This window comes from Lissotriton helveticus, chromosome 4_1, assembly GCF_964261635.1.
Source record: "Lissotriton helveticus chromosome 4_1, aLisHel1.1, whole genome shotgun sequence".
NCBI lineage: Eukaryota > Metazoa > Chordata > Amphibia > Caudata > Salamandridae > Lissotriton > Lissotriton helveticus.
In genome coordinates this window covers 1,618,017,117-1,618,044,290 of record NC_136063.1, presented here as the reverse complement: position 1 = coordinate 1,618,044,290, position 27,174 = coordinate 1,618,017,117, and the positions used below count along the sequence as shown (strand labels likewise).

The window sequence follows — 27,174 nt, the reverse complement described above, 5'->3', positions numbered from 1 at the left end:
GTGGTATTGGATTTGCTCTGATTTTTTAAGGTGGAGACCTCTGTTTCCAAACACTTGGTGCGCCCTTCAACCATGGTGATACAGTCACTTATATCAGTGCAGATTTTATTCAGTCTTCTCATGCCCCTTTGTAATCTTTTAGCAGCCCCTTTGGCTGTGCAGTTATCTGCCCGAGCCTCTTCTTGGAATTCTTTTATAGAGGCTCAGATCGAAGCTAGTGAGGGTTCAGCAGTATCTTCTGGTGCACTCTTTGTGTTTTCCCACACCGTCGTGGGGAGAGCCATCTTCTTCAAGAGGGTAGGACATCTGTGAGTCTGAATAGTCCCACTTAAGCTGGCTGCGTCATTTAGCCTTACTTCTTGCCTTCCCAGGGCGCGCGCAGCCGATGAGAGAGGTGCCGCTTTGCTGTTTTAAGCGTTTTTAAAACATACTGTCACTTGCACTCATATTTCTATTGCTTAGCTCTGCCAGAAAGCGTGCAGCCTGATATTAGAGGTGCCGCTTTTACTGAAATAATTTTTAAAACTTAATTAGTCACGTGCACTTTACCGTAGGATTTCATTGTGGTGTTCATGTTGCCCACTCTTTCACCAGTGTGCTCCTTTGTGCCCAGAGGCCCCGTTCCAGCCCGGCTTGTGCCGTTTGAATGGAGGGCTACACCGGGAGCCGACACACACCCACTTTCGGCAGATGTTGCAAACAGCGCTCCAGTCTCTCGACGGCCCCAGACTACTTAGGGCGGAGAGCAAGCGCAAGCGCAGCGGACGCGCGCAGCGTGCGGGCCGGCGGCGCGCCGAAGGCAAGCCCTTCTGCGCCCGTCCGCGCCTGTACCGGGCCCAGGGCCTCAACTCTTAGCCCTTCAACACCAGTTTCCATCCTAGGTTACAATCGCCAAGCTCTCCTTAATCTGCGTCCACTGACCAATTGCCCCGATTTTGATTTTAATCTTAACAACCCTGACTACTTTCATAATAGCTGCCCAAGCTGTCAGTACAAACTCAGGGCCCCACAACGAACAAATGCATACTCCCCACCCTTCCCCCTATTGAACCTCAAACAAATTCATGCAGCACTCATTAATGCTCGTTCTATAGGCAAACACAAAGTTGAAATCGCCGAGTTCATCACTGCTCATAAACTTGACCTACTTTTTGTAACCGAAACGTGGACCAACCCCTCTTCAGAACCTGATCTCCTGATAGCCAAACCAGATGGCTATAACATACTCAGTCAGGACAGAAAACTAAAAACGGGTGGAGGAATTGCTATAATCTATCGAAACTCCCTAAAAACTACCCTTAGTCCAGTTCCACTCTCCACATGTGAAGCTATGCAATTTTCTATCACCCTAGGTCCATCCCGGTGTTTTAAAGGTATCCTTTTATACCGACCACCAGGCAGTAAAACACAATTTCTAGCCACATTTTCGGAAACAATGGAGTCCCTTGCCACAGATAATACTACCACTATCTTAGGAGATTTTAACTTTCCCCTAGAAAATCTTGCTAATAACAACACCATAAACCTCACGACGGACCTGGCAACCCTAGGTCTTTCGCAACTGGTGAGGGGCAGCACTCATGATGCAGGTCACATTTTAGATGGCCTGTTTACTAACGATAAAAATATAAACATCACTAAGATTCTCCCCCTAGGATGGACAGACCATCATGCGGTTATGTTCACGATTTTATCCGACTCCTCCCCACATTTCGATCATAATAATTGTTCCTCACACACCTTTAGGCCATGGAAAAACCTAAACTACCAGCAACTTAGAGATATTCTGCCCTCTTCCATAACTGAGCTTTCCCACAATACTGACATAGCAGCCGGAGAGTACTCAGAATGGCTCACCATCGCCTTTAACGAACTAGTTCCCATTAAATCCACATCTAAAAACCGTATTACGCCATCTGCACCTTGGTTCAATGAGACTCTTAGACAACAGAAGCAATTATGCAGGAATAAAGAAAGACACTGGAGAAAGACCTACTCCAGAGAAAAGAAGGAAATCTATAAAAAAAGAGCTTACTCAATACAAACTTCTTATCCTGCAGGCAAAAAGTATCTATTACTCATCTCAAATTGAACAAGCAAAAAACTCAAATAAACAACTTTACCAGGTTGTTAGCAAACTATGTCACCTACCCCCTCAATCCATTCCCAAACCACCCCAATCATTTTGTGACAACCTAGCCACTTTTTTCTTTGAAAAAGTAAATAACATTTACACCCAATTTTCCGGTAATGTCAACACAGAACCCCCTCCTTCGGTGACCACCAAAAACCACCCTACTTTATTGCAGTTCGACAACACCAATCCCATTCAGGTTATTAAAACTATGAACGCCATTAAATCAGGTTCATCCAGGGACCCCTGTCCCCCGGCCATACTCCATCCGATTTCAGATATCATAGCTCCTCAACTCACTGACATCTTTAATGCTATGTTTAAATCCGGTATATACCCAGCTATCTGGAAATACACCCTCCTTAAACCTCTTTTAAAAAAACCTCATCTTGATGCTGACAACTCCAACAACTACCAACCTATAGCCAGTCTGCCTTTCCCCGCTAAAATCGTCGAAAAACTGATGAATCATCAAATCCCCCAATTCATTGAAGAACACTCCCTTCTCGATCACACACAGTTTGGCTTCCGGAAACATCACAGCACTGAAACTGCCCTTATCAAGGCTACAGATGAGATAAGAGCAGCCCTTGATCAAGGAGGAGCGGCGGTGTTAATCCTTCTGGATCTCACTGCGGCCTTTGACACGGTCGATCACAAAATCCTGATTGATCGTGTCAATGCCTTAGGTATCCAGGCCAAAGCTAAATATCTCCTATCGTCCTTCCTAGCTCACCGTACTCAGACGGTTCAGCTAGGAACATTCCAATCTGCACAGATGACGTTACCATGTGGTGTCCCTCAAGGCTCATCCCTCAGCCCAACTCTTTTTAATATCTACGTCACTGACCTAGCAAAGGTCATTAAGGATTGCGGGATGAGCCTAACATCATATGCTGACGACACCCAATTGGTTCTCACCATCAAAGAAAATGGAGATAAAATCGCCGCCAATTTCCATCAGGGCATGCTTGCCATCAGTAATTGGATGACAATAAATTGTCTAAAACTTAACTCCAATAAAACGGAGGTCATCACTTTTGGCAGGCCTCTCCCTACCTGGCCTAATGGATGGTGGCCCAATGATCTGGGCCCCCCTCCCCTCCCTGTCACCAAGGTAACAAATCTAGGTGTTCTTATCGATGATAAGCTCACCTTCTCCGCACATGTAAACTCCATTGTGTCCTCCTCTTTTTTCAAGTTAAAAGCCATAAAAAAGATTCTTCCCTATCTCCCCCCCAACTCTGGCAAAACCCTGGTCACTGCTTTTGTAATGTCCTCAGTAGATTATTGTAATGGACTTTTGCTTAATGCCCAACTTAAAGTCATCAAAAAGCTACAGTCCATACAAAATGCTGCTGCCAGGATGCTATCTGGCACCCCCAAGTTCCAACCTATTGCCCACATCATCAAAGGCTATCACTGGTTAGCAGTAAAGAACAGAATAAAGTTTAAAGCCCTCTGCATCGCTTTCAAAGCCACGCAGAAACAAGGTCCACACTTTCTTCAAAAAACCTTTGCATTTTACGTTCCAAAACGATCACTACGATCAATGAATGCACTCCTTATGACGGTTCCTCGAACCAGAACTGTCACTTGGGGCGATCGCAGGTTCACAGTATCAACAGCTAAACTGTGGAACATCAGATCTGCCCCCCCCCTGACTATCTTTAGAAAAAAAGTTAAAACCTGGCTTTTCAACCAATAAATTCCCTCCTCTACTCATACACTGTTCTGTCCACAGCGCCGAGACGCCCTTGGGCATTTGTTCGCGCTATACAAATTGCATAAATAAATACTGTTCCTGTGTCCTTAAGTGACTCCTCATTATTTTTTTTGCTTGTGTTAAGCCCATCCTCGTACGAGAAGGTCCCAGTGCCATCTGATACCGGATACCTGTCTCCGGTGTCCATGGGATTTGAGGGCCAGAGGCGGGTTCCTTTCAAGGATACTCCAGAGTCGTACAGGCTGCACCAGACGTTCCTGCCCTGTGCATCAGCCACCCCAGTGCTTTGGGGTTGGGATGGCAATCAGGCAGACAAACCTACATCCCACCAGGGACAGTGCTCATCCTAGTACTCCAACTCTGTGGCATCAGTCCCCAAGCCGCTTTAGCTTGCCCCTAGTGGAACACAGCCACCCTAGGTTCTAAAGGATCACGTCGGACAGATAGGTCCTGCAGATTGTTCAGTGAGATGGTATCCTGTCATTACTTTCCCACTCGCTGCACCCACATCAGACCAGCTTTCTGAAGAGCACCTTGCCATTTTAATGCAGGAGGAGCAGGCTTCCGTGTCCAAAGTGGCCATGGAGAGAGTTCCGGCCTCGGAAATAGGGACTGTTTGTTACTCACACTAATTCCTTGTTTGAAGAAGGAAGAGGCCTTTATCCTGTTCTAGATCTATGCCCTCTGAATGCCTTCCCGTAGGAGAAGAGAAAAAAGGGGTTCACATTGACCGAGATTCCATCTGCCCTAGATCTGAGCAACTGGATGGTAGACCTAGATATAAGGAGTTTTTTTTCATATACCCTTCTTTCAGTCCCACAGATGTTACCTTCGGTTCAAGGTAGACCTGGAGAATTTTCAATTTGTGGTGCTACCCTCCGGCCTAACAAATGCCTCTGCAGTGTTCATGAAAGTGATGGTGGTGGTTGTTGCATACTTTCAGTGTTTGGGGATACCAATGTTCACCCTATCTCAATGACTGACTGTTGAAAGTAGACTCACCCCGTCAGTCACAGACCAGTTCTGGATTTTAGGGAATCTCCTGACATCTTTGGGGTTCACAGTCAACATGCCGAAGTCTCACCTGACTCCTTTACAGAGGCTCATTTTCATTGGCACCATCACGCTGATTCAAGGACATTAAGGCTATGATCCTGATTTTTCAGCCATTGTCCTGGGTCTTGTGCGGTCTCTGATGCTTCTTCTCCTCTTGGCTTCCTGGATCTTGCTCTTGAACTATGCTAGATAGCATATGCAGACTTTGCAGGGGAACCTGAAGTCCGAGTGGGCCCAGCACCTAGGCAACCAGGTAGATTCAATATAGGTTTCAGTGGAGACTGCAAAACATCTGGAGTGGTGCCTGCTCAACTGCAATTGGACCAGCGGCAGACCACTCTTACTTCCTCATCCAGAGCGACAGTGGTGATGAATGTATTGATTCTTGGTTGGGGAAGTTATTCGAGAGATGTTGAGATTGTAGATCTCTGGTAGAAACCAGTCTCCACATCAACCTGCTGGAATTACGGGCCATTCACTTAATGCTGAAGGTCTTTCTACCGTCCATCAAGAGGAGTCTGGTACAGGTTCTCACAGACCCCACCACTACCATGTGCTACTGCAACAAGTAGAGCAGTGTGGTGTTCTGGATTTTTTGCAGAGAGCTTTTCACCTCTGGTGCTGGCTCAGACAGCGAGGCGTTTCCCTGGTCTTAAACCAACTGGTGGGGTTTTTGAACATCAGGGCAGATAAATTCAGGCAATGGTGCCAGGCAGATCACAAATGGAGGTGCACCCTAAGGTGACACAGGGTATCTTCCAACAGTGTAGAGCACTCCGGCAAGATCTTTTTGCCATTATTGAGAATACACAGTATCAACGCAGAAGAAGGCTTACTCTGGGAGATGCATTCTGGCTAGAGCGCAGCATAAGACTCCTATACACTTTTCCATCCTCACCGCTCCTGTCCTGAGTTCTAAACAAGATCAGGAACGACTAGGTCCAAGTTATCATAGTAGCTCTATATTGGGCCAGGAGAGTGTGGTATCCATTAGCATCTGCCCCCCAATCAGGCTTCCACTTTTGGAAGATCTTCTGATGAATTCTTCTAACCACAGATTCCTCACTTTGTAAATAATCCCATACATCACACTGGATCCAGAAACCTTCAGAACAGATCTCCTGCATGCCACAGGTGATGTCATGCAGTTCTGCCTCAATGTTGTTCCGCTCTGGAAGTAATGAGAGGAGCTGTATATTAGCACCACCAGATGTCTGTGACTAATCCTCATGTGGACTTTTTGTGGTACTTGGGCTTAGACTATGACTGCAAAGCCTGAGGCGACTGTACCTAGGTGAGCCGAAGGTCATACAGAAAAGCAAGGTCAAACTCCATGTCACCAAACACAGAATCCACAGGTGCTCCAGTTGGAATTCTGCCAGCGTGCCCACCATCGCACTTTCTGTGCACCTTGGACCTGCATTGCATTCAGTTCTGATGATGGAGCTCACGTCAGTCAGGCTCCATCCCTACACAGTTTCCACTTGCATTAATGCCAGTGTCAACACCGGATGAGGATTTACAGCCTATTACATCATCGAATTCTGAATCAAACCTTCCACTATCTTGTCCTAAAACACAATTGCTGTCTAATCTTTTGGCAACCCCTCTGATTCTGATACCTTGCCTTTAACACATGATAGGGCCCAAACTTTATGTACTTGTCTTGGCACTGGTTCTGAGAATGACCACTGTAATGATAAAAATGATTATGTTATGATGAAGACAATTGGTGTGAAAAGCTTTAGATTCCAGTGGGATTAACACTTCCCCTCATACAGGCCTTGTATCTTCCCCAGGTCGTACTACAGAAAAAAGCTCCTCTTTTGCTGTTGTGATGTGAAGGGCAGTTGAGCTGAGGTGTTAGATCTACAATTGCCAATCATGGAAACGAAAACTAACATATTGACGGATGTTCTACAATCTGGCCAGGCTCCCTCTGAGCCACTGCTACTATTTAATGAGGCATTTATGGGCAACCTCTCAGTACCTGGGCTTTGCCCTGTTCAGGGCCGCCCATTAATAGACAAACTGCCTGTTGCCATCTTTTTGCACTTGGCGATCCTGCCTTCCTAACCAGCATCTATTGAGGTTGAGGTACCAGTCTAACCCTACCTCAATGACTGGTTGTTGAAGGCGTGCAGGCAGTCAACAACTACCTCCAGACAATTTTTAACCTCCTAACATTGTTGAGGTTTATTATGAACGAGCCACAGTCACAACCGACTCCTTCTCAGATGCTCCCTTTTATTACAGCCATTCTGAAGACGGGGTAGTTTCATACTTTTCCCCAGGAACATTTGGACTTTTGGGCTTTGATTCAGATGTTTCAGCCTCTGTCCTGGTTCTCATTGCAGATGACTCTTAGGCTACTGGGATTGTTGGGCTCCTGTATCCTGTTAGTGATGCATGCATTAGGCACATAAAGACTCTGCCGTAGAACCTAAACTACCAGTCGGCACAACACCAGGCGATCTGTCCGATTGTATCCAGATTTTGGAGGTGACTGCTGAGGTGGCTTCTGGACGGCAATAGAGTCAGTGGCAGGGGCCTCTCATTACCTTATCCAGATCTGATGGTGGTCACAGATGTATTACAGCTGTGTTAGGAGGCCAACTGGGAGAGGAGTAAATTAGAGGTCTCTGGTGAGACTCAACTCCACATCAACTTGTTGGTTTTTAGGGTGATTCACTTAAGGGTCTTCCTGACCAACAGCAAAGGTAAGCTGATGCAGATGCTCAAGGACACCACCTTGTGGCACTACAACAAGCAGGGTGAAGTCTGAGGCCTTGTGCCAGTAGGCTTTGCATCTCTGGAAGTGGCTGAACCGCCAAGTGATTTTTTTGGTGGTGAACCACTTGGTGGGATATTTAAACTCTGTGGTGGATTAACTCAGTCGGCTTTCTAACAAGAGTAGGTGGAACCCTGACTAGAACTTTTCACCTCTACCAGGAACAAAGAATGTTAGCACTTCTGTACATTGGAATTTCCAAAGAGCTCTTGCTCTGAGAGGCCTTCTGCAAAGACTGGAGCTCAGGACTCTTGTATGCCTTCCATCCACTACCTCTTCTGCCCCAAGTTCTCAAGAAGATCATGAATGTCCAGGCTCAAGTCATCAACAAGCTGCTGCTTCAAGAGGATCTTGTGTTTTAGCAGCAGGGCAGGGTGTTGCAAATGGGGCCGTACATTTTGCATTTCCATGCTTGGAGGTTGAGTGCGACTTTGAGCTCATGAGGTCATTCAAGTCATCTTGGAGACGAGGAGTCCCTCTACAAAATCAGAAGGACATGTTGCCCATTCTGTGTTGCAATACTTTTTAGTCTGAGCTCATCACAGGCATCGCGCCACAACGTTGACACCGCCAATGTGCTCCGGTCTCGTGAGGTTAACTGCAGCAAGAACCATGCTGGCAGTTACCTTCCGAAACTGGCAATACGGGTTAGGTCATCCGCCGAGTGGGCGCGAGTCCATGTAAGTATCCACTCAATTATTCCCTACGACCAAGGTAAGACTCAAAAACGCTTTTATGGGACATACTAGCGGACATCCCGCCAACCCTGGCAAACTTTTATTGAGTGGGTATGCGTGTAAAAAATGCCGCCTTATGAGATATGGTCCTAGCTGGTTGAGTGCTGGGAGGGGAGCCGCGGCGTTGTTTGGGCAACAGAGGATGCCTTTTCCATTGCGGAAGGCACCCTGTCGGACCGACTCCGCCTGCCCGCCTCCAGCACTTACAGCCTGATTACGACGGCAACTTATACCTCAAAAACTTGGGGCGATGCACCGCTGATGTTACTTTTCAACGCTGGGTCATCCAGGGTCCTTCTACACATAGTTACCGCATTTTCTCTTAAACTAATGAAGTTTTCCTAAGACGAAGCTAAGATAACAAGCTTTTAACTACGTGCTTATGTGCATCCCTGCATTTAGGAAACTACGCATTGATTAAACGCTCTCATTCATTGCCGTTGACTGATGAGGTCAGTCCTTACTAACATTTAGGTGAGTAGCAACACTGGATCAGTACCTATTTCTTCTTGCTCTTGTGGTTGTTCGGTACCCCACAAGGATTGTTTCACTTCTGCTGGCATTTTGAACCTTTTATGATTAAATCAAATAAACAACTACGTCTCCTCCTTTGAGTGAGCATGATTGTGCATGGCTTGATGTTATTACACATTACAGATTTGGCAATGACACCACCTGTACTCGACCTTTTTGTTGATAAGTGACTGTTTGATTTTATAATGACTTCTCCTTTAGATTGGCTACAGCCCCACGGATACCTCAAGCCGAAGGTGCATTTTAACTGGTAATATTTAGGTTATCGCACCACACTACCAGTCACTAGTGTAGATTTTAAACCCCTTATCATTTATTTCCCTGGTCCTGAAGAATTGCCGCTTGATCCTATGTTTAAAACTGTTAGACAAGAAACATGTTGACCATATAAGGGCCACTAGCTGCAACATTACTGTAGATAGTCGCCATCACTTTTTTAATCAAGGCAGGATTATTAAAAGAGTGGCCCTGACCACCGTCCCCTGTTTTAATTCACTCACATACTACACTTCTACACTCCAGAGCCCCTCACACACACTCACCATATGGCAAGGATAAAATATCTCCGCCAAAGAGCCCCCACTGAGGGTGCCCGTCGACCCGACGAGGAGCATGCCCAAGGATGAAGCATGTCACCAAGCGGGCTGGGTGTGTGAGGGCACTTTATCCGAAAGGAGGAATTTCCCATCCCCTTTCTGGCTAAACTCCACTTGTAGCCCCCCCTTAACCTAAGTCGCTTACACGAATCCTATAGGAACTGCACACTGTATTTCTTGTTCTCCTTTAACAACTACCTCCAGACAATTTTTTACCTCCTAACATTCCTTTGAGTGGTACTGCTTTGGCATCTATTCTAAAAGTGAGCAATCTGTGCTTAGATATATCAATCAGAGGAACACGTTACTTATGTTTGATACAGCTCTTTCTGGTGGATACTCTAACTGCAAATTCCTCAATGCCCCCCCTCAAACCCCCACTCATTCTTTGAAATTGGTCTCTTTTCCCATCTAAAAAGTCTCAAGATAGAGATGCGCACACTTTTACCCTGATTGTTATTTCGGCTCTGCGTCCAAGGGAACTGAGCGAGTCAAGAAAGATGTAAGTGCGCATGGGTGGGGCTTAATTGCAGATCCCTTTGCCCCATCCTGACTCAATGAAGTCAAAGCGGAGCCGCACAGTGCATCTATCAGAAAGTGGGGATACTGCTGTGTAAATGTTTCCTGACCCCGTCTGGCACCTTGGGGTATTTTAAAGGTGCGGAATCCTCTGTAGTGAGCTAGGGAATCCACCCAAAAAGCATTACTGAAGCAAAGCAACGTGTTCTTCAGGATCACTGCAGGCATCTCGGAGGCCTGAGGCTCGTCATATTTGTGTGCTTCATTGATGTGTTTAATGAGTCCCACTTTCAAATAAGCGCTTGAGTTACATTGTGTTCTTTTCACAACTCATGCACTCTTCTATATGTTTTTTTTGGACCCAAGTTAATGTATTGTTTTCCACTTCCCACAGGTGTCCGTTAGGAGTAGATTGGCTGTTCAGAAAACCCTTTTAACAATTTGTGTGCAACCTCCGTTAGCACTCACCCGTAGCCAGTTCATATTTGAATCACTTGGTAAGTTAATGTGTTTTATATAATTTAATTGAATATTTATGCTTTTGGATCCCTTATTCTGCATAATTCTACCCTTAAAAATATTCAATTTCGTACTCATGTACTTTGCAGATTTTTAAACTCAATTAGTGCATTCAACATATTTGCTACTTTTAATTAATATGCTTTATTTTCTTGCCCGGGATGCTTAAAGATTTAAATCCGATGCACTTGGTTGGTGGAATTTAAAAATCTCTTCAGCAAATACTCCTGTTAAATATTGTATTGTATGGAATTATATTATGGGATATTAAACAGCTTCCTAGGATGATGCATGGCATTGCTGATGTCTAATGACCAGTCAGGATCTACGAGTTGAAGATGATGAAAATTCAAATTGACCAGTTTTGTAACATAAAATGAACTACCACAGATTAATTTTCCAGTGGATTACAGTTGCATCTTGGAACTGGCCTTTGGTGTGTGAAGGTGTTAAGTTGTGTTACTTAAGTAGAAGAACGTCCATTGCTTTTTTCGGGGAAACGTGCTTAGCACACCACCAAACACCTACATGCTTGCTGCACTAGTTGCTAATAGAATTTTTTTAAACTAGTCAATCGAATTGAGGCAATGTAAGGGATGGGGAAGGTGGAGTTTGCACCCTAGTGTGGTGAAAGGCATGAAATTACACTGTTTATAGATTATTACGATCAAGAGTTTGCTTTTACGTTTTACATTCCTTAGCAGTCATGGATGTTTGCTCTGCTGTACATGGACATCTAGGGCTTTTGGTGATTTCTTGTACTTGTGATGAGGCTCCACACACAAGGTAGAAACTGAGAAATCACACCAAATGGTCATGGGTAGATTGTTCTCCACATCGCCTTGGCCCTTGCATCCAAGTAGGTCGAGCATTGTCTTCTATATTGATACTTTCATACATGGGCTTATCGACAGTGATGACACTTACCAGTGATGCAGTGTTTTCAAAGTAGTCTAGAAGAGTCAATGGGGTAACCGGATGTCCCTCAGCACCTGGGCATTCATAAAGTAATCTATAAGTGGTTATTTTGGTATAGAACAAATGCTTTGATCCTTTAACATATTAATCATGCAAGATAGTCTAATACATTTCTTTATAAACTTCGGATGGAACACACACAGATGAAATTGATTCTTGGTATGAAAATCGTTTTTAATCTTTAAATAATGTATGGCTGTCAATTTCAATAACATCAAATGACTTTACTGACATTACAATGAAGTGAATAAAGTGAAACAAGGTGACATATATGACTAAGTGAAATTATACACATGTAATAAAAGACATACAAATATGTACACAATATATAAAAATTACAGCTGGGGTGGAGTCTGTCCTTTCCAATTTTAACACATGATCTCAAGTGACCCCCTATTTGAACTTTCTCATTCTTGGGGCCAGGAGACCTGATGGACATAGACTGAAAATGAACGCCGATGTTTCGACCTTGGATATGCGTAATTAGGGAAGCTTCACAGAGGGTCTTCCTCAGGACGAGCAGACAACGGAGGACAGCCAATTCCAAATGAAGCTAAACACTCGCACACCGAGGGTGAGTGTTAGAAGGTAGATTTGAATTCAAGGCAGGGAACAATGTCCAAAAATCTCCATTTATGAGATTAAACAGGAAGAGTACTAGTGGTGGCATAGACTTACCACACCAATTTGTAAGTAGAGGGACCAACTTGAGGGTTGGAATCTCAACAGAGTAGATCCGAAAGCGGAGAACAACGCACCAACTCCGTTTTAATCTTGGCGAGTTGGGTAGGTTGCGAATCAGAATGTAGTAATAATGGTCATTAAATTAATTATCGTCACTTAAACTTCTCAATGAATGATTCAGGCTCTAGGGATTCTTCTGTGGCATATTTGCCAGGTGTTTTACTTCTACAGCCACTTTGCCATAAACTTTTTTCAAACGGGTGGTGGTTAATGTGAACTTTTTGTCTTTCTCTCTATTTTGTGGTACTGTTTTCGCCCCCCCTCCCCTCCCTCCTCAAGGACCGGCACCCAAGTCTCGCCTCAGTCCTCTCCTCCATTCGTACATTCTTTCTTGGTAAAGCATTGTTGACTTGAATTGTGATATGTTCAAAATTTGAAACATATTTAACACCTTGGGTGCTTGATGAAATCCTCTGCTGTGCTGGGCCATAATGGAAATGAGTGTGGTCATGACGAGCTCAGCTCGTCATGAGCACACGAGAGGTATACCTCATGACGAGCTGAGTTCGTCATGAGCATCGAAGGGTTTAAGTATCCGGTCTGGGTTTCAGGGATGTAGTAACGATCCTGAGTATTGTGGAATTAAAGAACCACTTTCCTGGCCTCATTGCCGTTTGATATTGAATAGAGAATAATGCTGTTTAGTATATGTAACAACAGATTCAAGGCTGGATTATGCAGTAAGGAAAAACTCTGGTCAAATATAAGGAAGTCAAAGTTATGAGAGTTGAGGATGAAGCACCAGACAATTATTGGGATTCACAGGAGACTGTCTTCAAAGGCAAAAGGTAGCTAGAAGGAGCAGTGGGAGGAAGCTGCAGAGTTGAGGTCCAGTAGTCTGGGCAGAATATTGTGATCTACAACATTTGGCGGTAATAGGGTTCCGAGATCTCTACAGGAATAACCAGGAACAATGAAGAGGATATTTGTGAGGGCCCTCTTGCTGTACCAAATAGTTTCTTGTGGACGAGCCATGTCTGCCCTCCTAGGCATAAGCATGCACCTGAATGTGATGATATGCATATATATATATTCATCACTGTGACACACAATGCCTTGCCTTTGCTTTTACCAAACACTGAATTTGGTAGACAGCTGATATTACCCATGCAGGTGCTCCCTCCTCATCTCCACTGAGGAACTCGTGCCCAATGCCCATCCAAGACCTAGTGCTGGCTTCAAAGCACCCGTCTCAAGGGCACATCCTCCTCCCAAATAAGCAGGGCTACACCCCCAGGGGCCGTATTATACATACGGCGAATGTTCCTTGATTGCACTGGGCGCAATCAAGGAAAATGCGGTGTATTAGGATAAATTCGCTGCACATTCATGATAAAAACAGAATGGCTGCTTTGAAGGTAATTTGCCTGCACTTTTAAAGGGGATTAGAGATCCCCTTGCAGGCGGGTGCAGTGAGTAACTGCACCGGCCTGCAAGGGGATATCTTGAGGGTCCATGGAACCCCCTTTCCCTACTCCAGAGGGCTCCTATCAGGGGGCACCCTGATAGTGCACCTCCTGATAGCTTCTTCTCCTGATAGCTACTTTGCTTTTGCGCCTGTGCCTGTAATACGACGCTGGAGCACAGGCAAAGGTTTTCCCTCATTTGCATGGGATCACTTCCCCATGCAAAAGAGGGAACACCCTCTGATGATAGCGCTGGCTCTGTGCGCCAGAGCTATTGGTATCACAGAAGGGGAAGCACAAGCGTCTGAGGCCCCTTCTTTAATACCAAAGTGCCTCAGGTGCGCGCAAAGCAGGCGCAAACGCCAGTTGCGCAACAGGATTCAGAAAAGGGGGTGGTGATGAACAGAGTGCCTGAATTAAGCAGACCACTCTTACCCAGTCCAAAGATCAGGGCTTGATCCATCACCGTTTTTTAGCTCACTGCACCATCCCAGCTCAGAACATGGCTATATGCAAATTAGTCTGTTCCTGTCCCAGTGCATGATGGGAACAGGGCAAACCAAACTACCAAGCCAATTCTTATACTGGGAAGGAAACAAGCTTCTGGGGACCGGTTTCTGCCATTTCAGGCGTCGTCGGCCCGGCTTGCTTGAATCCTGATTCAGATGAGGGGGGGGGAGTGGTCTGCTTAATTCAGACACTCTGTTCATCACCACCCCCTTTTCTGAATCATTTTGTCCACCATAAGCGTGGAAGGGTATACTCAGACATGAGTCCCTTGCTCACTGCTCCATCAGGATTCAAGCAAGCCGGGCCGACGACGCCTGAAATGGCAGAAACCGGTCCCCGGAAGCTTGTCTCCTTTCTGGTGAAGAATTGGCTTGATAGTTTGGTCTGCCCTGTTCCCATGATGCACTGGGCCAGGGACAGACTAATTTGCATATAGCCAGGTTCTGAGCTGGGATGGGGCAGTGAGCTAAATAACGGTGATGGATCAAGCCCTGATCTTTGGACTGGGTAAGAGTGGTCTGCTTAATTCAGACACTCTGTTCATCACCACCCCCTTTTCTGAATCATTTTGTCCACCATAAGCGTGGAAGGGTATACTCAGACATGAGTCCCTTGCTCACTGCTCCATCAGGATTCAAGCAAGCCGGGCCGACGACGCCTGAAATGGCAGAAACCGGTCCCCGGAAGCTTGTCTCCTTTCTGGTGAAGAATTGGCTTGGTAGTTTGGTCTGCCCTGTTCCCATGATGCACTGGGCCAGGGACAGACTAATTTGCATATAGCCAGGTTCTGAGCTAGGATGGGGCAGTGAGCTAAATAACGGTGATGGATCAAGCCCTGATCTTTGGACTGGGTAAGAGTGGTCTGCTTAATTCAGACACTCTGTTCATCACCACCCCCTTTTCTGAATCATTTTGTCCACCATAAGCGTGGAAGGGTATACTCAGACATGAGTCCCTTGCTCACTGCTCCATCAGGATTCAAGCAAGCCGGGCCGACGACGCCTGAAATGGCAGAAACCGGTCCCCGGAAGCTTGTCTCCTTTCTGGTGAAGAATTGGCTTGGTAGTTTGGTCTGCCCTGTTCCCATGATGCACTGGGCCAGGGACAGACTAATTTGCATATAGCCAGGTTCTGAGCTGGGATGGGGCAGTGAGCTAAATAACGGTGATGGATCAAGCCCTGATCTTTGGACTGGGTAAGAGTGGTCTGCTTAATTCAGACACTCTGTTCATCACCACCCCCTTTTCTGAATCATTTTGTCCACCATAAGCGTGGAAGGGTATACTCAGACATGAGTCCCTTGCTCACTGCTCCATCAGGATTCAAGCAAGCCGGGCCGACGACGCCTGAAATGGCAGAAACCGGTCCCCGGAAGCTTGTCTCCTTTCTGGTGAAGAATTGGCTTGGTAGTTTGGTCTGCCCTGTTCCCATGATGCACTGGGCCAGGGACAGACTAATTTGCATATAGCCAGGTTCTGAGCTGGGATGGGGCAGTGAGCTAAATAACGGTGATGGATCAAGCCCTGATCTTTGGACTGGGTAAGAGTGGTCTGCTTAATTCAGACACTCTGTTCATCACCACCCCCTTTTCTGAATCATTTTGTCCACCATAAGCGTGGAAGGGTATACTCAGACATGAGTCCCTTGCTCACTGCTCCATCAGGATTCAAGCAAGCCGGGCCGACGACGCCTGAAATGGCAGAAACCGGTCCCCGGAAGCTTGTCTCCTTTCTGGTGAAGAATTGGCTTGGTAGTTTGGTCTGCCCTGTTCCCATGATGCACTGGGCCAGGGACAGACTAATTTGCATATAGCCAGGTTCTGAGCTAGGATGGGGCAGTGAGCTAAATAACGGTGATGGATCAAGCCCTGATCTTTGGACTGGGTAAGAGTGGTCTGCTTAATTCAGACACTCTGTTCATCACCACCCCCTTTTCTGAATCATTTTGTCCACCATAAGCGTGGAAGGGTATACTCAGACATGAGTCCCTTGCTCACTGCTCCATCAGGATTCAAGCAAGCCGGGCCGACGACGCCTGAAATGGCAGAAACCGGTCCCCGGAAGCTTGTCTCCTTTCTGGTGAAGAATTGGCTTGGTAGTTTGGTCTGCCCTGTTCCCATGATGCACTGGGCCAGGGACAGACTAATTTGCATATAGCCAGGTTCTGAGCTGGGATGGGGCAGTGAGCTAAATAACGGTGATGGATCAAGCCCTGATCTTTGGACTGGGTAAGAGTGGTCTGCTTAATTCAGACACTCTGTTCATCACCACCCCCTTTTCTGAATCATTTTGTCCACCATAAGCGTGGAAGGGTATACTCAGACATGAGTCCCTTGCTCACTGCTCCATCAGGATTCAAGCAAGCCGGGCCGACGACGCCTGAAATGGCAGAAACCGGTCCCCGGAAGCTTGTCTCCTTTCTGGTGAAGAATTGGCTTGGTAGTTTGGTCTGCCCTGTTCCCATGATGCACTGGGCCAGGGACAGACTAATTTGCATATAGCCAGGTTCTGAGCTGGGATGGGGCAGTGAGCTAAATAACGGTGATGGATCAAGCCCTGATCTTTGGACTGGGTAAGAGTGGTCTGCTTAATTCAGACACTCTGTTCATCACCACCCCCTTTTCTGAATCATTTTGTCCACCATAAGCGTGGAAGGGTATACTCAGACATGAGTCCCTTGCTCACTGCTCCATCAGGATTCAAGCAAGCCGGGCCGACGACGCCTGAAATGGCAGAAACCGGTCCCCGGAAGCTTGTCTCCTTTCTGGTGAAGAATTGGCTTGGTAGTTTGGTCTGCCCTGTTCCCATGATGCACTGGGCCAGGGACAGACTAATTTGCATATAGCCAGGTTCTGAGCTGGGATGGGGCAGTGAGCTAAATAACGGTGATGGATCAAGCCCTGATCTTTGGACTGGGTAAGAGTGGTCTGCTTAATTCAGACACTCTGTTCATCACCACCCCCTTTTCTGAATCATTTTGTCCACCATAAGCGTGGAAGGGTATACTCAGACATGAGTCCCTTGCTCACTGCTCCATCAGGATTCAAGCAAGCCGGGCCGACGACGCCTGAAATGGCAGAAACCGGTCCCCGGAAGCTTGTCTCCTTTCTGGTGAAGAATTGGCTTGGTAGTTTGGTCTGCCCTGTTCCCATGATGCACTGGGCCAGGGACAGACTAATTTGCATATAGCCAGGTTCTGAGCTGGGATGGGGCAGTGAGCTAAATAACGGTGATGGATCAAGCCCTGATCTTTGGACTGGGTAAGAGTGGTCTGCTTAATTCAGACACTCTGTTCATCACCACCCCCTTTTCTGAAACATTTTGTCCACCATAAGCGTGGAAGGGTATACTCAGACATGAGTCCCTTGCTCACTGCTCCATCAGGATTCAAGCAAGCCGGACCGACGACGCCTGAAATGGCAGAAACCGGTCCCCGGAAGCTTGTCTCCTTTCTGGTGAAGAATTGGCTTGGTAGTTTGGTCTGCCCTGTTCCCATGATGCACTGGGCCAGGGACAGACTTATTTGCATATAGCCAGGTTCTGAGCTGGGATGGGGCAGTGAGCTAAATAACGGTGATGGATCAAGCCCTGATCTTTGGACTGGGTAAGAGTGGTCTGCTTAATTCAGACACTCTGTTCATCACCACCCCCTTTTCTGAATCATTTTGTCCACCATAAGCGTGGAAGGGTATACTCAGACATGAGTCCCTTGCTCACTGCTCCATCAGGATTCAAGCAAGCCGGGCCGACGACGCCTGAAATGGCAGAAACCGGTACCCGGAAGCTTGTCTCCTTTCTGGTGAAGAATTGGCTTGGTAGTTTGGTCTGCCCTGTTCCCATGATGCACTGGGCCAGGGACAGACTAATTTGCATATAGCCAGGTTCTGAGCTGGGATGGGGCAGTGAGCTAAATAACGGTGATGGATCAAGCCCTGATCTTTGGACTGGGTAAGAGTGGTCTGCTTAATTCAGACACTCTGTTCATCACCACCCCCTTTTCTGAATCATTTTGTCCACCATAAGCGTGGAAGGGTATACTCAGACATGAGTCCCTTGCTCACTGCTCCATCAGGATTCAAGCAAGCCGGGCCGACGACGCCTGAAATGGCAGAAACCGGTCCCCGGAAGCTTGTCTCCTTTCTGGTGAAGAATTGGCTTGGTAGTTTGGTCTGCCCTGTTCCCATGATGCACTGGGCCAGGGATAGACTAATTTGCTTATAGCCAGGTTCTGAGCTGGGATGGGGCAGTGAGCTAAATAACGGTGATGGATCAAGCCCTGATCTTTGGACTGGGTAAGAGTGGTCTGCTTAATTCAGACACTCTGTTCATCACCACCCCCTTTTCTGAATCATTTTGTCCACCATAAGCGTGGAAGGGTATACTCAGACATGAGTCCCTTGCTCACTGCTCCATCAGGATTCAAGCAAGCCGGGCCGACGACGCCTGAAATGGCAGAAACCGGTCCCCGGAAGCTTGTCTCCTTTCTGGTGAAGAATTGGCTTGGTAGTTTGGTCTGCCCTGTTCCCATGATGCACTGGGCCAGGGACAGACTAATTTGCATATAGCCAGGTTCTGAGCTGGGATGGGGCACTGAGCTAAATAACGGTGATGGATCAAGCCCTGATCTTTGGACTGGGTAAGAGTGGTCTGCTTAATTCAGACACTCTGTTCATCACCACCCCCTTTTCTGAATCAGTTGCGCAACAGGAGCACTTTGGTAATATAGCCCCAGGAAGTTTGGAATCAGTATGTTAGTTAAAACTGGGAGGAATGTAAGCCAAGTAGTGGCTTGATGTGTCAGAAGGGTCAGCTGAGACAGTGGGAGGAGTACAGGCTCGAAATCTGTGGACCTGTTATTAAGGTTTGAAGCATATCTACACCTTACAGCTATTACCAGTACCACATTATTAAGTGCTGTGCTTAGTTTTAGTACATCATTGGGATATTCTAAACACCATTAGCACCTGGTTAATCCACCTGTATTTCCTCACATTCAGTTTTACTGATCAGGCGCCTTTCCCACACCCTGTCATATTTCAGTACCACTTTAAAACATATCTGCATTTTCCCCAGATTATTTCACTATAATTTCCTCTCCGTTTCCCCCTCATATACCAGTAATGAATGACACACGTTGGTAGAAGTTGGGGTCGAGATTTTCCCTTCACCCAGTTGCTTCCATACGCACTGTGGCTCTTTTTTTAAAGCCTTTACTGGTCATTCATTTCCAAGTAAATGTGGCCTCCTTTATACCCTTCTGCTGGATTTTGTTCTTACTGAGAACAAGACTGGGTGAGCACTACTGAGCTTCGAAACTTTGGATGTGCTGTATGGGATCACCATTCAACGATAAGACTAGGATTGAGAAAAACACAGCACAACCTTTCGTGGTTTTGTGCAATTTATGCTAGAGATGAATCAACTGGTTAAACTGTGTACTCACAAAGTGGGCTATATGCTCGACTGTAGTTTTACCAATGATCCTAATTTAGCCATAAAGGAGATTATGCCTCTTGCCTGCACTGATAACCGGGCAATAACTTTTGTTTTGAAAACTCCATGAATCAAACCTTATGCTCACAAAGTACCAACACCATTTGTTCAGCGTCAATGGAATAAGTTAGATACTACTGAATTAAATATTCTACTGTCTGAATCTTAGTCCTCTTTTGCAAACTTTGTGGATATATATCCTGCGTCAGCCATGTTTACTGGCTGGATCGATACGGCAATTACATGCTTAGTCCCTCCTAAAAAAACTAAAGCCAATTACAGAACCTTACTTACTGCGCCATGGTTACTCTGACAGACTTAGGCTGCTGAGGCAGAGTTGCATACGGCAAGAACAGCTGTAGAGAATTAATTACTGCCCCGTTGGGAAAACTCAATATAAAAAGATGATTGAAGACTACAAAAAGAAAATAAATAGTGCCGAAGCCATTTTTGTAACTAACAAAATAAATTCTGCTAAGAACTCAGCTAAGGAGCTTTTTAACACTGTCAACAGCCTTTCCAAATTTGACTCTAAATTTACTAAGACCCCTGATCAGCCATTCTGTGATAAATTAGCTGATTTGTTTTATCTAAAGTAACTAACATCTTCAGCTAATTGGTTGTCTTAGCTATTAATACTGAGTTTACAGTATTTAACAAGTCTTCTGAGGGCTCGTCCCCTCTATAACAGTGCAAGGACCGGCTTTTTTTACCACTTTTACACCTCTGTCAGAGGGTAGCGTATCCAAATTGATTCAAGAAGCCAAGTTGGTGCCCCATCAGACCCATGTCCTCCTCGGGTCTGGCACCCTGTTGGTAACACCATAGCAGCACAGCTAACAACTCTTTTAAACAAAATTCTTGACTCAGTCTGCTTTCCCTTAGCTTGGAAGAAAGCATCCATATTACCCATTCTCCACAAAGCGCTTCTTGACCCACTGTAGGTAAAAAACTATAGGCCAATCTCCCGGCTTCCACTTCCAGCAAAGGTCCTGGAAAAATGCCTAGATTTGGAGATAATTACCATTCGGGATTCAAGAACTATTCTTGATCCAGTGCAAAACTGCTTCAGATCAAACTACTTCACAGAATCAGCTCTGCTTGAGGCGACAGAGGAAATCTGGGCCATTGTTGACAACTGTGGAAAAGCAACCTTAATTTTGATAGAGCTTTCGGCTGCCTTCGACACGTTTGATCACGTGTTGTTGGTCAACTTTCTCACACAGATTGATTTTTCAGACCAAGCCCTAAACCTACTAAAGTCATTTATGTCTAATCGAGAGTAGGTGGTGACTCTTGGTAACTGTTCCTTTGATCCATTTACACTACCCGTGTGGGGTCCCCCAAGGGTCCTCGCTAAGTCCAACCCTCTTTAATATTTACATCACTCCCTCATTGTGCTGATTAGGTCCCCTGGCTTTGCAGTCCTCTCTTATGCAAATGAGACCCATATCATGGTGTCTCTCTTTGAACCCTGAAATAGTTGCCTGTAGATTTAATCTTTGCACGAGGAACGTCGTAGAATGGATGCAGGATAACTACCTAAACATAAATTCAGAAATAACAGGGGTGATGCTTTTAGGCAATGATCATTTTGGAGTTCAGCTTGTTGGCCCTCACATCTGCCCCCCCCCCCCCAGTACCAGTCCACAAAATCAGGAATCTAGGAATCATTTTTAACACCAAGTTGGTTTTCTCTGACCATGTAAATCAGGTTGGCTCTGCCTGCTTTTTTACCTTAAAGTTTTTTTTTCTTAATCCTATTTCTTCCTCTGGAGTTTAAGAAAACTGTATTCTTGGCCCTAGTCATCTCAAGGTTGGATTACTGTAACGCATTATATGTGAGCTCACAGTAGAATATTCTTAATAAGCTCCAAATGCTGTAGATTGCATCTGCCTGTATCCTGTTGAATCTCCCTAAGTTTAGCCCTATCTCTCAGAGCATTTGCAGTTCCCATTGGCTACCCATTAGAGGGTGGATACAATGTAAAGCTCTGTGCTTGGTCCATAAGAACCTCCACAAGGATGCCTCTATCTCCCTTTAGTTGAAGTTAAATAGAAAAAGCTTTTCTTACAATTCTTGTAATAGGTGGAATGCTCTGCCTGGCAACCTGAGAGCGCAGACTATCCTGCTCATCTTCAGAAAGCTTCAGAAAGCTCCTAGAAATCTGGTTATTCCCTGTTGTCCATTGATTAGGTTCTTGTTCTTTGCCTGGGATGTGGATGTGACACTCCCATAGACACAGTGCCAAGACGCCTTTTTGATAGATTCACGCTTTACAAGAATATATTAATATAACATCAGTACACTACTGTTGCATTGAAAGGCCATAGAGAGGTTTTAGAAGCAGTGAAAGGGTGTTACGCCTACTGCTTCTGTATACCGAAGAAGGACATAGGCCTCTGTCCTACAATGGTCCTCTGCCTCTCAACACCTTTCTGTGAAAGGACAAGTTGAAGATGCTTACATTGATCCAAATGTTGTCTGCCTTGGATTCTGGAGACTGGATTGTAGCATTGGACCTGTAGGATGCATATTTCCACATTGCTGTCTTGCAGACCAGTAGGTGTTACCTATGGTTCACAGTCGGCCAGGATCATTTTAAGTTTGTGCTGCTCCCTTTTGGCTTCAACAGTGCTCATTGGCTGTTCACGAAAGTGATATCAGTGATTGCAGTACACCTTCAGAGGTCAGGGTTCTAGTTTTCCCTACCTCTACAACTGACTGTTTAGAGGAATGCTCATCCCAGGCATTCGTGGAGCACTTTCAGACGAAGGCAAACCTTCTAACACCATAAACATGCTCACATCACACCCATCTTCTTCACGGTTGCTCCCATTCACCGTAGCCATCCTGGATATGGTACATGTTCATGCCGTTACCCCTGAGTGGTGAGTCCAGGACATTCTGGATGTGATCTAGCTGTTTCAGTCTCTGTCTTGGATTACAGTGAGAATGACTGAGGCTATTGGGACTCTAGACCTCCTGCATTCTGAGTGGCACATACCAGCTCTTCAATGGGGTCTAAAGTCCTAGTGGCACAGTAACAGGAGAACCTATCGAATTTTATCCAGGTGTTGGATGAGGCTGCTAATGTGATCTGCAGTGGTGGCTGCTTAACCTCGATTGGGCCAGCGGCAGATCTTTCTCTTTACCGTAGCTGACAGTGGAAAGAATACACTTTATTAACTACCGTAGCTGAGAATAGTAAAAATGGGGAGGTGTAGATGGTGTACTTTAATGGGTCACTTCCTACAAGGTCGACATGTTTCAGAAGCCATCCCCTTGGATTTCTTCCTCAGAACAGGATAAAGTGTATTCTTTCCACTAGCCAGGGAATTTTTAAAATCATCACACATATTTCACGATCCCACGCACTACACATATACACCAATCACTAAATTAAGTGCTCCCACGACCCCAATGATGAAGCACGACACTGAATCAGGTTTCAGTGTGTGAGGGGTATTTTAAAAAAATTTGAACATTGCCCTTCCTACAAATAAGAGAAGGTATTTTGTTTTTTTCAGACACCATCATTAAAAACACCCTAAGTAAGATTAAGCACACACTAATAAACATATATATGTTTATGTAGATAATGGTTGAATCCCTTTGTTGAATTACGATACAGAGAGGAGGACAATTCTACTTTTTCCCTCTTCACTTCCTCCTTTGATATTTTTGCTCATAGTTTTGGGCCATGGTGAAAAGGGAAACTGGGGAAGACGTGGTCCAAGAACTCTCACTAGCCTTTAAGCGACTAGCTATTTCTGGTAATATATTAGCGACAAATTTGTTGACAAACAAGTGCTTACCCGTATCATCGGCCAATGACTGGCCGCTAAAATCATGGAATGTCTCCTCAAATCTTGAAAAGAAGTCAGAAACGGACTCATCTCTTTTCTGTTTACAAGATGCTAACGTAGTCCAATCTATTTTCTTAGGGGGTATGAGGATGTTCAACTTAGTCACAATAGCTTTAGGAAGACCTAATATCTCCTTCTGAGATTTCTGTGCAGGCTCCCTGTCCACATCTATTTCTTCTAAATGTTCCCAGGTATCAGCAAATGCCACATTGTCATTTATTTTAGGTATTGTTCTCCACATATCAGGGGGCAAAATAAGCCCGAAGAACATATCAATATCTGGCAAGCTCATAGTGCAGGAACTGATAGCTCCTTCCTCCTCCTCATAGAAGGGGCGGGATTTTTCCGAGGGTCGGGCAAAGCACCTTTAAGAGCCATAACATCTGCTCTGCTCCAAAGAGTATAAACCCAATTATATATAAATTATCCCTTTGCATCATCCGAAGTTTTATCATCATTTGTTCCCGCACCCTTCGGGGGAACATACTGGGGAGCGGCTTCACGCATTGGTTTCATAGTAACTTTACTACTACCGGAATTGTCTCCTTCAATCTGAACATATATTTTCTCTGCCTGGGATTGAGCTGTTTCTATGACTTTACTCTTTCTAGCTAATTCTTGTTCCTTTCGTAAACGTAATGTTTCATTTCATAATTTAACTATTCGCCTAATCGTATCAGGTACATCTGAAAAAAGGTAAGTTCCATCTACCAACCACTTATAATCAACGTTTCGATCAGCTGGTTCTGTTTCGTCGGAAATATGCTGCCAACCATATATTACCTCCCAACAGAATTTTTCTACGAAATATAACTGGTCTATATCTTTCCAAGGTCGAACCATATTTATGAGGATCGTCGCTGTAGTAGTCAGACAAGCTTCCTCTTTAGCAGTGCTTTTTAATGTATCTTTTTCTGCTTTAGTTAAAGTAGAGCGAGCCTAACTTGCTTGTCTTTATCTTTATCCTGTGAGGAAGAGAGCTCCTCATCAGTAGCCTTATCCTCAGAGGCACTTGGAGCAGGAAATTTATACGGGGTGGGGGTCGTTCTAATTGGATGCAATCATCCTGAGGCATATTAAGTAATGGATAGATAGGGCGCCTAATAGGATACTGGCCATTTATCGCGAATCGACGTTCTCTATCTTCCTTTTCTATTCTTTCCTTCATTTCTTTGTCTTTTAATTCCACCCCTTTCTGAGATATTATCTTCCACTGCTCTTTCTCTGCTATAACTTCTGCTCTCTTTCGCACTTCCTTATCCCACATACGCACACAATCATACATATCCATCTACTCTTTCTTTTAAATAAACACTGTTCTGTATATTGAACTTTCTTAAAATCGAATGTCCCATTCACTGGCCATTGTAAAGCGGACTCTTTCTTTCTGTATTTGTTCCACAATTAACCGTACATTATGGGACAAATACCATATTTAACATACATCTCTGTATTTGGCGTCCCTTCTGGTGGAGCCGGCTGACTTTGTTGTAAAGTATTCTTGGTACCACAAGAGCAGCAACACCACTTACGGAGTGTGCTGAGAACAGGCATGTTTTCACAAGTATATGTAAAATATTACTACTCCAAACAACTATTCCAAAAGGAGAAAAATCTCCACATTATCTGCCTTCAGTCTTTGCAAAGAATGAATACCAAACCAAAAATTCCAAACCAAGCAAATCAAGAGTGCCGCTTCAGCAACCTTACCAAACAAAAGTCTCCAACTCCCACCTGCCGATCTCTGGTCGACCTAATGGTCACGGCAAAATACGCTAAAGAAAGCCCTAGTCGAGACCGGCCACCACCCGGAGGGTCAAATCGGGAAAACCGGAAAAGTCATATCGGCCTGTAAAGACAAGGGTCTCCTCATGCAGTGCGCATCCTCAGTAATATTTCGATCCTCGTCAAGACCACTCCTTCGGATGGCCGTGTCTCTGATGGGGCCCCACGTGCCGGGCGCCAACTGTGGAAATGTACCCAAAAGTGAGCACACTGGTGCAGGGTCACCCTCTCATCCACTGGTCCAAAGACTAACAAAAAGAGATCACACTGGAGTTGAAGTAAAACAGCAAGTTTATTAATCACTCATGAGTGGGACCACGTCCACACAACATTCTCAAGTATTGTGAGAGGAGGTACTCTGAACTCACAAACCATCGTCCTTATATACAGATTTTTTGTTGCAATGTAAGCATATGAACAGAAATGGAAAGAACAAGTTTAAACACAGGAATAGCTATCGGAAAACAAGGGCAGATGGATGACAACTTGGTCAGCAAATAGGGAGGGGTAGCAGGAATGCATATGACCGCAGTAAACGATCAATAGATAGCCTCTAAGACCAGGTGCACCAGCAGCTACTAACCTCCCAGCACGTACATTACTGAGCCATATCGAAAGAGGTCAACTAAAGTTGATGACACAATAAGAGTGAAAAGGCGAACAGCAGAGAACGAAGGAAACGAAATGGAAGCCACAGCCAAAATGGCTGTTGCTCATGCTAATACAAAATATTACACGTTTCCACAGGAGAGGCTGCAGGCATCATAATTAAACTCGGGACTCCGGGGGCCACCAAAGCACGCACAGCATCCTCATCTTCCACCGTGGTAACTCCTCTTGCGCCACAGAAGCTCTGCCAAGTGATGCGTTAACAGGCCCAGGGCTGCCGCCCAGGTGTGGGGAGTGCCACCCAGTACTGCAGGATCCTGGCCTCCATTCTCCAGGCATCTGCCTTCAAGCAGTCGGTAAGCCCTGGAAGGCACCACAGTCGGTACTCTGAGTCTTCAGGGCCCCACTACTCCTCCGAGAGGCCCTGGAGAATGACCCTGATACCCACTGTGCTGTGGCTCACTCCTCCCTCGCTAGGTCCCTGGCAGCTCCAAAACATGCATCCTGCTCCTCTGCCCCCCCCCACTCCCTCCCCATCAGCCCATGCCCAGCTTTCAGGGCAATCGCTGGATCAAACATGGCACTGATTTACTCTTTGCTGATCAGGATTTTGTCAGATTAACGTGCCATTGATCTGGAGCTCAAGAAAAAATTTCTGCCATCTTACGAGCTCCTGCCAATTAAATGTATGGTTTTTAAGATGTCCTAAGCCCTTGCAAATAATAACTGCCGGAGGGCATAAGAGCCCTTTTCACCAGGGCAAATGTGTGACCTTTAGCCTTGACAAATGGCAACCCTGTGGCTAAAATCTGTAAAATGGCGATAAGGTCATTCCTTAGAGAAACATTTGTGCTTGGATTTTAGGGGTGTTAAGGGATGGACATTTTGTGTGCTCTGTCCTCCAGTATTACCTTTAGTGGCCATTGCTTCGACACCCTCCACGAAAATGGGTACTGCTTGGACATCTTTTCAAATGATGAGGAATCCTGATAGAAATATACATCAGAAGAAAAAGTTACCTACATTCTGTAACATATTTCTGGTGGGTGCACTTTCTACTTGCAGATTCTTAACTGATTCCACCTACCTCACCGTACTGAATAATAACCATCCTAACAATGATTATTAATAAGGTTGCAGGTTAGATGTTGCGTTGCACCTTGTGAGA

The 27,174-nt window shown here is 45.5% G+C and overlaps 1 protein-coding gene across 5 annotated transcripts in view; it reads left to right on the top strand.

The window, feature by feature from the left end:
• BBS9 (Bardet-Biedl syndrome 9) overlaps positions 1-27,174 on the top strand; it is a 1,968,820-nt gene that overhangs the window by 679,226 nt on the left and 1,262,420 nt on the right. For all 5 annotated transcript variants that reach the window (XM_078688232.1, XM_078688235.1, XM_078688233.1 and 2 more), the window contains one exon: positions 10,488-10,590. In XM_078688232.1, coding sequence (XP_078544358.1) covers positions 10,488-10,590 — 103 coding nt within the window. The remainder of the gene's footprint in view (positions 1-10,487; positions 10,591-27,174) is intronic.